Source organism: Ricinus communis, chromosome 7, assembly GCF_019578655.1.
Source record: "Ricinus communis isolate WT05 ecotype wild-type chromosome 7, ASM1957865v1, whole genome shotgun sequence".
NCBI lineage: Eukaryota > Viridiplantae > Streptophyta > Magnoliopsida > Malpighiales > Euphorbiaceae > Ricinus > Ricinus communis.
In genome coordinates, this window is record NC_063262.1 from 7056035 (window position 1) to 7068524 (window position 12490).

Consider the following 12490-nt stretch of genomic DNA (forward strand, 5'->3'; position numbering starts at 1 on the left):
TTCAAATAAAAAAGAATGTGAAAGAAAAACTCTACCTATGTGTATGATTATAATGAAAGAAGAAGAAGTCTGATGCTCATAATCATATCATCATATCTTATGGCTTGACAAGTAAGAAAGAGGCGTAGTCATGGCTTCATTGGTAGTTTAGCATTTGTTATTATATAAAAATCAAAGTTTGTACTCTACTGACTGGCAGGTCTACAGTGGAAAAAGGGGCTTCACTTACATTTAAAATTGTAAATCAAATTTGAAGAAAGGAGTGAACAACTAGTTTTGCACAATTACATGATATGGGGGCTGTTGGTTTAGATTACAAGGGGCGCTCTCTAAACATTTCATAAATTTTCTTTCAAAGGTGACCTGAAATTGCCAGTTAAGGAAAGACTCTCTCAGGACATATTCTCAACTCAAAGGGGTTTGAATCCAATTAAGGAAATACTGTCCTCCAAGCCAACCCGTGGGTAGAATAGAGGTGGGTTTTTGGGTCTAGTTAGCCACTAGTTGGCACGTGAAACCTGACACGTGGCATCAACCCACATAAGCTTTGGGTTAGCCAAAGAATGTCATCCACGTGGAAAATCTGTTAGCTGGCAAAGAGAGAAGTTATGGAAGACGGCTACTAAGCTTTTGGTAGGGACCGTGTGTAGGAGGAGAGGTGGTGGGTCCCACATCAGGATTTTGGGGCTGTGGGGACGAAGGGGACGTGGGTCCCTTTTTATCTTTGGACGTGTGGGTCCTATCTTTTGGAGTTTAGGAGAAGAGGGTGGGGTTACATGAGGTTGCTCGTCCGTTAGTGTCTGGTTTGCAACTATAAAATCAGACCATTCGCCTCTGTCTCTCTCACAAGCACACATTCCCTTCTTCTCTTCTTCTTCTTTCTCTCTATTCTTGAAGTCTTTGTGGCCTCTTTCTTCATTTTACTTCTCTGTTTTCTCTTCCTTCCCTTCTCTTGCCCTTTTTTCTCTGTTCTATTCTCTCATTTCGTTCCTTTCTCCAAAGGTTATAAACAGAGCACTCCGTTTTGAAGTCCTCTGTTTCCTTCATTCCTTAGGTATCATTTCACTTCTTAATTTTCTCACATGGGCCTGTTTCCAATTCTTGCTTGAGTTCAAGAATTTGTAATTTGTATTGGGTACTTTCCTTACATTTTTTCTATAAAGAAAAGAATAGAGTGATTTTGGTTTTCTTTTTGTAGGGACATTATTATTATTAGAGTAAAGATGACGAATCAGAATGTGGTAGTGGCTGATGCAAAATCAACAATCAACTTGGCAACAACAGTGCATGTATCTAACTCATCGATCTTTACTACGGCGGTTCAGAAGCCGCCGGCAGCGCCTGGTGGGTACATCTCCATTTCAAGAAAGAAACTTTTAAAGAATCTTGAAATCAATGGTGGAGCAAGGATTAATGCTTGGGTTGATTCAATGAGAGCCTCATCACCTACCCATCTCAAATCTACACCTTCACTTACTGAAGACCAAGGCTCTTGGACTGTGAGTACTTAAAAGAGCATTAAACAAGCAAAAAAGAAAAAGCACAAATGCTAAAATCAACAGCAAAGAAATAATCTTTAAGCTGGATTCAAGAAATGATCCAGAACTAAAAATGGCTTCTTGTGTTTGGTTTAGTAATGACCAAAGATGAATAATGATATCATTTGTGGCATTTTTCAGCTCCACCACCCATCAGCCTTGGACATGTTTGAGCAGATAATTGATGCCTCAAAAGGGAAGCAAATAGTGATGTTTTTGGACTACGATGGTACTCTTTCTCCTATTGTTGATGACCCAGATCGAGCTTTCATGTCCAAGAAGGTTAGCCCAGCTTCTTTATTCAATACAGTTTTCCTGCTATTTGATATCATGTGACAGTGTTTCTAAAGAACAGTTTCTGTTGTTAAAAAATTAGATGAGAGCAACAGTGAGAAAGCTTGCAAAGTGTTTTCCTACTGCTATAGTGAGTGGAAGGTGCAGAGACAAGGTACATTTCTGAAGCTGTAAATTGGTTCTTGTTTGAATGCAATTTTTTGCTTTTAACTTCTCAAATTAGATTTCTTCTTTTGGGTATTTGGGTTAACCTTTTTTTGTATTCTTGTGTTTATTATAGGTGTATAACTTTGTACGGTTAGCAGAACTGTACTATGCTGGAAGCCATGGCATGGACATTAAGGGGCCAGCAAAAGGCTCCAAATACAAGAAAGTAAGTCAGCTTTAACACTATAGTACTTGTATAAAAAAAAAACACCTTGCTCTTCTTTTTTCTTTTCTCTTGTTCTAATTTTTTTTTTTATACCCTCTTGTTTCTCTTCACTTTTCAGGGTAGTGAAGCTCTTATCTTCCAACCTGCCAGTGAATTTCTTCCCATGATAGATGAGGTTAGTTCTTCTTGGCAATCATTTTGCATACGGACATTAAATTTAGACCCACAAATCAAAGATATTCACTCTTTCCAATAATGGGTATTTTTTCAGGTTTACAAAGAATTGGTAGAGAAAACTAAATCAACTCCAGGTGCCTTTGTGGAGAATAACAAGTTCTGCGTCTCTGTTCATTATCGCTGTGTTGATGAAAAGGTAATTAGGAATCAATCACAGTTATTTGTCATGATTAGCATTTGTAATAATTATGGTTAATTATTATCAATGTTCTATACATAATATATAATATATACTTTTTTAATGGAGTCTTGTGTTAACTAACTTGTGCATGAAAAATACAGAAATGGAGTGAACTGGCACAAGTGGTTAGGTCAGTGTTAAAGGACTACCCAAAGCTTCGACTCACTCAAGGGAGGAAGGTATGGTGTGTGTGTGTGATGTGGCATCCACAAATTTGTTGAAATAATATATTTATAGTATTATTTTTTATGGGTAAGAGTGAAAGATGTCTCACTTTCAATACTATTTTGTTTAAAATAGGTATTGGAAATCCGTCCCACTATTAAATGGGACAAAGGGAAGGCTCTTGAATTTTTGTTGGAGGCACTTGGTAAGTTATTTAAAATCTTGACTAAATCAAATATATATATATATTACAAAGTTTTATACATTATATATAATCCTAATAATGATGATGAGGAAGACCTTTGTTTTGATTTGATTGTTCATGTATTAACTACATGTAACTCGACCCAAAAATACCATAAATCCAAGTGTCTAAAAAGAGGCCTTCCCACTAGAGCACTTTACTTAATTAAAATATAATTAATTAAGGGCCAGATAATACTATATTATATTAGTCATGAATCAATAATTTCTAACTCTGTTTTATATTGTATATACAGGATTTGGCAATTGTACCGATGTGTTCCCTGTTTACATTGGAGATGACAGAACAGATGAAGATGCATTCAAGGTACCCAGTAACAAAATTGTATTACATCTTTGTTTTAATCAGTATTAAGATAATAAATTATCTTAAGATCTTTAAAGCTGATGGGTTATTTTTTCTTTTTATTTTTTTTTGAAAAAAAAAAAGGTATTAAGAGAAAGAGGACAAGGGTTTGGAATCCTAGTGTCTAAATTTCCAAAGGACACTAGTGCATCTTATTCTCTACAGGAACCGACCCAGGCAAGTAGACAATATAAATGCTATTTATTTGTTTTATTGCACTTTTACCATATATACCTTTGCATGTGTAGCTTACATTATAAATTAATGTACCATTTGGAATATACTTTCAGGTTATGGATTTCTTGCAACGGTTGGTAGAGTGGAAAAAGGAATCTTTGCAAGGGCAGCCAAGGCTTTAAAACCAAAAAAATAAAAAGTAGAAGAATATATATATAAATATAAATAGATGTAGATGTAATGCCCTTCCCCCCCCCCTTCCAGAAATGTAATTAAGGGTGGGATCAGGAAAACTACACACTTCCTTGTTCAAGGTTTAGAAAAAGGACTGGGACAAGAGGTAGAGAAGAGATTTGGCATGAAGGCCTTGTACATCTTGTAATTAACTACCTGAGTACAAGGGGTTGAAAATCATTTGTAATTTTTGCAAGTAATTTTCTGAATGCATAGAGCAGTTTTTATCTATATCCTCATTTAGCTCACCTATCTGTGACTAAATGTAATCATTTCACTGGTTTAGTTTCTTTGATGATGTAATGGATCAAGTTCATAAACCTTTAATCTCATTTTGTCAAGGAGTTTTTGGTAATATTTGCTTCTAACTTTGAAGGCATTTGATTCTTCAATGTTTCTGATATAATTTTACTTTCTCCCATCTCTCCAATTTTCTTAATGCACATAATCTAATATCAAATCAACATTTCAATTATTCTCAAAGTTTAAGGAATAATCAATTTTTTCCTAATAAAGATAACAATATATAGAAGTAAATCTAATTAAAGGGTTGATAATAATGAGGGAATTAGCTGCTTAAAATGTTTAGGTCAAAGGCTTCTTTCAAATATACAACAATGTTACAACCTCTGAAATATGCATTATACCCATGAGTGTGGATTGATATATATATATATATAGTGAATAATTTAATTCCATTGGTGATCGAGTTTGACAGAAGCAAGAGATCACACCTTTGACCTTTAGATGGCCAACCACAATTTACTGCCCCCTGATTCCCAAAGTTACTGCATTTACACTCTTGTGTGTGTTTGTCTGTGTGTGTCTATATATATATATATAACCTGTGTTTGGTCGGATGGATGGATATTTCCTTTTAGCTCTAACTAGGGCTTCAAGGACAAACGTTATTAATTTAAACAATTTTCTCACAATTTAAGTACCCAGTAGAAAGGATTTCATCTTTCCAACAACATAGCTATATAGCTTTCCTGTAGCTACGTATGACTTTACTGATATTTAGTACAGAATCAATCCTACATAATAACTGAGATTAATAAAGTTCAAATGAGATTTATATATATAGTCTGGGAGTAAGCACAGTCACTAACTCACTATATATGCAGACAAGAACCAGCATTGCAAATTCAAAGAATTGGGAAAAAGAGAAAAAAGAAAACAAAAAGAAAGAGTAATTGTATAGATATATCATCACAGCTCTCTGACAAATCCTTAATTAGGATATAAGATCATTTTAACCATTTATGATTGGATCAAAGGAGATTTGGGGTAATGTGAGAGGCCCCTTGTTTAAAGAATCATCAACCATCCTTCTTTTTAACTTTTAATTTTATCTCATATGCTGAGTCAAAAGTACAAACTAATGAGGTGGATCATCCAAAAGCCAATGTACCTTTGCTTGCCTTCCTTCCCCATTGTTAATTTCTTTCTTCTTTTTTTTTTTCTTTGTTTTTCCTTCTTCCTTTGTTCTTTTCTAATCTGAATCAAGACAGATACCACTGCTGCCCATTGGATTCTCCTTTTATTAATATATTGCTGCCTACTCCTTGAAGATTAGATTATTATTTATAGATATATCACAATAATAGGTTTACATTTTTAATACATCTCATGAATGTAAATACTCATTAAATTTGAAACTCAAACGAATACGATATTTTTTCAATAATACAGGATAATTTTGGATTAAAATAATCTTTTAATTGTATGATATTATGTCAAAGTACTACTCCATTTAAAAGTTTAAAATCATTAAGGGAGGCAAAAGAGTATTTTTACCTCTAATCAAAGATATTGAGGTGCAGGGCTTTCTTTTTCGGTTATCTTTCTGCAATTTTGAGATCGATCATGGATCAATAATTGTTACAACATAGGGAATTCTAGATTCTAGTGAATTGGAGAACTATCATTCTTTTCTTTTTCAGATTCCAAGAAACTGCCTAACCACACCAATTTTACATCTGTACATCACCAAATTATTTCCACAATGAAAGTCTTTTCTAGTAGTCTGATGAATCCCTTGATACATTGAAAAAATATATATAGTTTATCACAATGCCAATTTTTTTAATGAGCAGCTAGGCTGGCTGTGTTCAATTATTACAGTTTATCTGTGACCAAATGGAGCTTGGAATCTATGAATATACTATATATTTATATATAGACTTGCTGAAGGACTATGACCACAGGATTTATCTTATTGGTTGTCTCCTTTTTTGCACACCCAACATCAGCATACACCCTTTTCTCGGACAAGGGAAAGAAAGATTTGAAGCAAATTTAATATGAGCCGATAGATACCCTTTTACAAATAGAAAAAAAGAAATGAGTTGGCACTATAATATGTCATAAGTGACCAATTTAATAATTCTATCCTTACATTTTTGGTGAAACAATTTAATACTTCCAGTTACAATTTCTTATGAATTGGCCAAGTATTCACATGCTTTAAAAAGCTGCGTGCATATGGTGTTCATGCAAGAAACATCTATCATGTACAAGAACTTCATTGGATGATTACTGATATAGATGATCTTTACAAACGACACAAGTATTTTGAGTCTATTTTATATACATTTTTTTTTAGTTTGTGGTATTGATAGGATAAGGATATGAAAGTAGTCAAACTCCCATTTTTTTATCGAACTAAAAAGAATTTTAATAGAAATCTCAAGTCCTATGATAGATCTCGAGATTTGGGGTATCTTTATAATTGAATTTTGATTAAAATTCTAAATGATAGATCTTGAGATTTGAAGCATTTTTATAATTAATGTTGATTAAGATTCTAAATGGCATTACAGTAGACACGTGTTCTAATTAATAAAATAATTATAACAGAATTGTTGAGTTGGTTTTTTTTTTTTTTTTTATGGGAAAAAAATATTTTCTCTTTCTTAGTCAATCATGTCCTAAGATCAAAGTATAAATACCTGAAAGAATCACATATTTGGTAAGTTGTTCATTATACTATACTATATATCATATATTACTCTATCAAAATGCTATTATAGTACTAACTTGACCGTTAAAAGAACCACTTGAGGCAATGTTCATTGACTCCTTTTTTACTGTGTATTATATTCTGTAGGATTCTTATTTGATCACAGTTGACCTGAAACTGATCGGAACTATCCATTAGCGTGGTCTTGGGAATCAAACCCATGGTCAACTCCATGGGGTATTCAGATATGCAAGAACACCACATTGGATAATATTTTGTTAATGGGTTGATATTTATTTTTTCATTAATAAAATTATTTACTGTGAGATTGTGATTCTTGAATCCCGATTAAGAGTTCAGTTAACCTAACATAGTTTTCTAGCTTTGTAAGACAAGAAGCCAAGGGAAAAATAAAAGGATACTTATTAACTTTTTGGTTAGGTTTCTGAAAGGGAAACCCACCAATGAGTAAAGGAACCAATATGTGGTTGAGTGTGGAGTTGGAATCCACTCAAGGGTTTTGTTGTTTTGATGCGAAGAGAACACATGTATTTTTGTTTTTCTTTTGGAAGGGCTTATAGAGACACTAACATGGCTCCAACCTTTGACAAACCTCGGCTTCTTTTGGACGTGGAAAGATGCAGTCCACTACCTATTAGGTTCAGCACTCATCATTGGTGCCTTAACTGAATAAACTAAGCCTTTCTAAAGCTTCAATTATTGGTAAAAAGGAAACATATCAATTCATTCCTGCTCCCAATGCAAAACCAAACTCGCTTTCTTTTTTCCTTTTCTTTTCAGTATGGTAAAAATCAACTCCTCTTTTTGCTCCATCATTCATGAGACTTGGAGTAAAAAAAGCTACATACCTGATATTTTAGATCTTATATGCTCATGACTTATTATTTTATACTATATATATAATTAGGGTATCCTTGATGCATTATGCAGATTATGTATGGTCACATTTGAATCCCTCATGTTCCCACCAACCCAAACCATAGACTACAAAACAAAGGATCTTCATGTGGACGGCTATAACACAGAACAGAACCAATTATAAATTATGATTATTCCTGTATTCATCTGTTATATTTTAACATATATGAGTATATAGTTACTGAATATATATATATATAAGCATGGAGGAATAACATTGAAGGCATTGCGTTGTCAGGAGTCAAGGCTGGCTAGGGATGGTCCTGTAACATACGTGTCCACTATTCGATACTAGTAAGAGAAATTTCAACACGTGTGTCTGCCTCGGGAACCGGTCCCCGCCTTGAGGGTCGAGCCGCCACCATCACCACCGCTACCAGTAACTCCAAAGGAGGAGGGTGACGGACGTGGGTTAAAATCTTTTATTATTCTTCTTTTTCTTTGTCTTGAAATACCATAAATACTGTATGTAGTTAATGTCAATATGGATTGGTCGGATATGCCCAACTCATGGTCACATGGATCCCCATGTGACCTAGATGCCCTTGTTATGGGGAACAAATGAAATAATAAATGGGCCATTGACATTGGCCGAACCCCTGTCTATCTGACATTTAAGAAAACGATTGATGAGAAATTATATGAATAATTGTAAGAATGTGTTTTCTTTTCTGTTTTTGTTCTTGGGTCAGTGAGTTCCAGTTCTTTTATTCTATGCATGAATCCAATTTTATAGGACTTCCAAGTTTCAACCTCTATCAGTCAATATATTGACTTGAGGAAAATTCCAATAATGTCGGACTCCACTCCATTAATTAACAAGTTACTAGAAACTATAGTCCAAACAAATTTATAAGTCGCGGAAACTGCAGTTAGGCCTCGTGATTGTCATAATCTTAAAAGACCTGATTATAAATCAGTATCTGTAAATTGACCCAGATTTCATCAGCTCATCTAAAGAAAAATCAAAACCAAAATATAGTGTTCATGCATGCAAATATTAATAAGAATAATCAATAATATATATATATATATGTGTGTGTGTGTGTGTGTGTTATTCTATAGCTTTTAGGTAGAATAACCCAAGTTGTTCATAAAGAAATTAAAACTCCAAACATGATTCTCAGAATAAGAACAAATAATTTTGATTCTGAGAAAGAGTAGCTAGGTAGGTACAATAATTATAACTTCACCTACCTATTATCAGTTCATCCTTTTCTGATGGAATTTATCTCTTGCCCATCACCCCAACTAATATGACAAGACAAACTTTGGAAATAATCCAGAGCAATGGCAGTTGTCCTATCCTGCAGCAGTTGATGGATATATTCAGTGTCAAAAGTTAAGTGAACGTGGACTTTACACATAAAAAAAAAAAAGAATTTCAATTTCCTTTTTTTTTTTTTTTTTTTTTGTCTGTTTATCTTTTCTCTCAGGAGACTCAAAAGCGGAAATGTATTTATCAAAAAAGGCATCTTAATTTAATTATATGAGAATAATTAAACGACGAAACAAGAAAAGGGTTAGTTACTTTAGGGTATACCACCAAAGTGTGAGAAAACTTGCACTTAATGAGAAGGAAAAACGGTGAAATATGAATTAGTTTTTGATAAACCAAATGATTAAAGAAAAAAAAAGACAGATTTTATATATACGATAATTGTAATAAAAACATTGAAACCCATAAAGAGAGGCAATAGGGTTTCCAACTATAATCATGTCCATGTGCAGGTGTATATAAGTAAGGAAAGAAAAAAAGTAACACCAAGTTGTAAAGCAATAAATTGTTGAAAGGAGCAGGCCTGTTGTAAAGTTTGCATTGTCCATAGTTCTATAGTGGCCAATGCTCTTTTGAAGTTTCCTCCCTTTAATCCAACACTTCTTTTAAAGTACTACCTTCTTTTAGCTACTTTCTTTTTAATATATATATATAAATATAACAAATATCTTACACAATAATTGTCCTACTTTGGCCCTCTTTTTGTTCTTTTAGATCTTTTAAGGAAAAATGATTCAATATTGCAATTGGAATATAATCTGCGGTAGACATTGTGTTCAATAACGTTCTTGATTAGGCCGGGACATGACCTTTAAAGAATTATTCCTGGACAGAATAGTTCGATCTAACACATACATAACCAGGTACAATCCTGAACTAAAGTGAAACAGACAAAACCGTAATTAGTGAACCTGATTAAGTTTACTTTCATCTTTAGTCTAAAATTAAGTGAAAGTTCTTGTAGGAGCAGGTTCACTTTACTGTCTACATTGTTACATCAAGTCAATCCTAAACGATAATCGGGTTCCAACTTTCCTTTGGATTTTTGATAAATTGTATAATGTGTTTTGTTACATATGAGTAATAAAATGAAATGTGATTAATCATGTAATCTAGTGTAATGCGATTATTTATGTAATCTAGTATAGTAATCATTTTATCACTATATTTAATTATAGTAAAAATAATATGTCATGTAAATTATAATTTTTGTTTTAGTATTTAATTAATTTATAATAATTAGTATAAAAATAAAAGTTAATATAGATTATTAAATTTATAATAAAATTTTAATACTTACAATGGTTAGAATCTAGTGATCGGTGGGTAAAACTCGGTCATCACTCGTCGAAATCTGGTTAATAATCTTTGGAATCTAGTTACAAATGTTGGACTACGTAACCAATCCTCTAGTGGTAATGAGTGGTTGGAGATATTAGAATTTATTAACCAAAAAAATTAAATAAACATAAAAATATTATAAAACATTGTAATTACATATAATTTTTTTAAAAAATTATATCAAATTAAAAATAATTAATTACATAATATATTTTTATTACATTACAGCAAATATTCTTATACTATAAAACAAAGTAACGAAATATGTAATATATTTTCTCCTAAATATAGTATTAAAAGTTTAAATTGAGCTATTTAGACTGAATTTAATGGGCAAATCGTCTTGATAATACATAAAGATTTTATTTATTTATTTCTACAACCTATCCTAGAGAGCATATTCTCTTGTTATATGTTCTTGTTATAAATATTATGAAACAACCAATAAGAAATGGTGATATTTATGGAGAAATTATTATATGAATCTGATTCATCATGTTATTAAAAGACTCGTCCATGAAATGATATTTTATTTTATTTTTTCATATTAGCATTATCTCTAAAAGTTATTATTTATTAATTTTAGAGATAAAACTAATATGTAACAATAGAACTAAATATCATCATTTCATTAAATAAGTCTTTAATAACGTGATGAATAAGTACCATTTAATAACTTCTCATATTTAAGAGTAAAAATGATAGATACATGTATACTTATATATTTATTTATTTAGTTAATACTCATACAGCGGCAGTTGTACGTAGTTCGTGTTTTAGCCAGGTATACTTTAGGTAAACCTCTTTAATAAAGAATTTAATTAAAGGATATAAATTATAGAGGTTAAAAAAGAAAGAAAGAGTTAAATATATTTATCTTTTGAGATTTGGTTTAATATATAAGTCGGTCGTTATGTTTCTTTATTGCATTATAATTCTCTTGTGTTTTAGTAAAACTAACTACTACCTCTTATATGTTATATGAAGAATTAAAATGATAATTTAAAATTATAATTTGATCCTTAAACTTATTATCAAGTATCAAATTCATTTAAAATTAATTTTGTTATTAAATTAGATTAAAATCTTATTTTTGGCACAAGTTATTTTTAGTGTCTAATTAAAATAATAAATTAATAATCTTTTATTTGTTTGTATATTTTATTTTTTTAGCATAATTTAATTCTAGAAAACTTAAACATACTAAAAACACTTAACTTTTGTTTAATATTAATAAATTAATTTAATTTTAATTTTTTAAATAAAATAAATAGTTAAAAGGTATTATTTTTATTAGAGACTAAAATTAAAATATATTAAAAATAAAAATTTTACTTGTATTAAACTCATTTAAATGGTTGATACAAAATTTCATTTTTAACCTATAAAATTATTATGATCTTCTTCATTGATAGGGAATTTGTCAACTCCAACATTTCTTTTGTAAAAGTAATTAGTGTTTAGATTATTTCACTAGATTAGAAAATTATTGTTTAATTTAAATTTTACTTTTAATATAGTTTAACTCTAATGTACAATAAAAGTATTAATAGAATGATATTTTTTAATTAGAAATATTTATTTTACATTAATGACTAAAATTAAGTTATATAGTAATTTAATAATATTGTTGTAAATATAAGTAGTTTTAAAATATTTAAATTTGATTTAATTAATTTGTATTAAGAATAAAAAATAGAGCAAGAAAAGGAATATTAGTTAATTATTTTAATTAGACACTAAAACTATTTATGCTAATAATAAAATCTTACTCTAAAATTATAGTAAAGTTAATTTTAGCTTAGTTTGATATTTGATAATAAGTCTAAGGATCAAATTGTAATTTTATTAATAAAGAATGTGTAATAGTTAATTTTATTAAGATTTAAAGTGTTTTTAATTGGACCAACTTATACATTAGACCAAATGTTAGAGGGTAAATGGTATTTAGCCCAAAAAGAAATGGTCTATGGTATTTAATTTGTAGATACCTCTTACTGTAAATTTCAGACACAATTCATTATTGAAACCATTATCCCAATAGCCATATAGTTTGGACTTGCAAGGAATGTTATTTCAAGTTATACCGTGTAGGAATGTCAATATTTTTTAATTATTAACATGTATTTTAAAGTACGAAATGAAAAAACATCATAC

At 30.9% G+C, this 12490-nt stretch overlaps 1 protein-coding gene across 1 annotated transcript; it reads left to right on the forward strand.

Annotated features, from left to right (window-relative positions):
* Positions 1 to 855: 855 nt before the first annotated feature.
* LOC8261645 (probable trehalose-phosphate phosphatase J) lies at positions 856 to 4164 on the forward strand. The gene is made up of 12 exons (XM_002533099.4): positions 856 to 1054; positions 1199 to 1499; positions 1680 to 1820; positions 1915 to 1986; positions 2113 to 2205; positions 2324 to 2380; positions 2477 to 2578; positions 2725 to 2802; positions 2924 to 2993; positions 3289 to 3359; positions 3483 to 3575; positions 3689 to 4164. Exons 2-12 carry the CDS (start codon positions 1224 to 1226, stop codon positions 3755 to 3757), a joined length of 1122 nt encoding a protein of 373 aa, XP_002533145.1. The 5' UTR covers positions 856 to 1054; positions 1199 to 1223; the 3' UTR covers positions 3758 to 4164.
* The last annotated feature ends 8326 nt before the right edge of the window (positions 4165 to 12490 follow it).

Coding starts and splice junctions, on each gene's coding strand:
- LOC8261645 (XM_002533099.4), top strand. CDS start 1,224: ATGACGAATCAGAATGTGGTAGTGGCTGATGCAAAATCAACAATCAAC. Junction 2,803..2,923: donor GACTCACTCAAGGGAGGAAG/GTATGGTGTGTG, acceptor TGTTTAAAATAG/GTATTGGAAATCCGTCCCAC. Junction 2,994..3,288: donor ATTTTTGTTGGAGGCACTTG/GTAAGTTATTTA, acceptor TTGTATATACAG/GATTTGGCAATTGTACCGAT.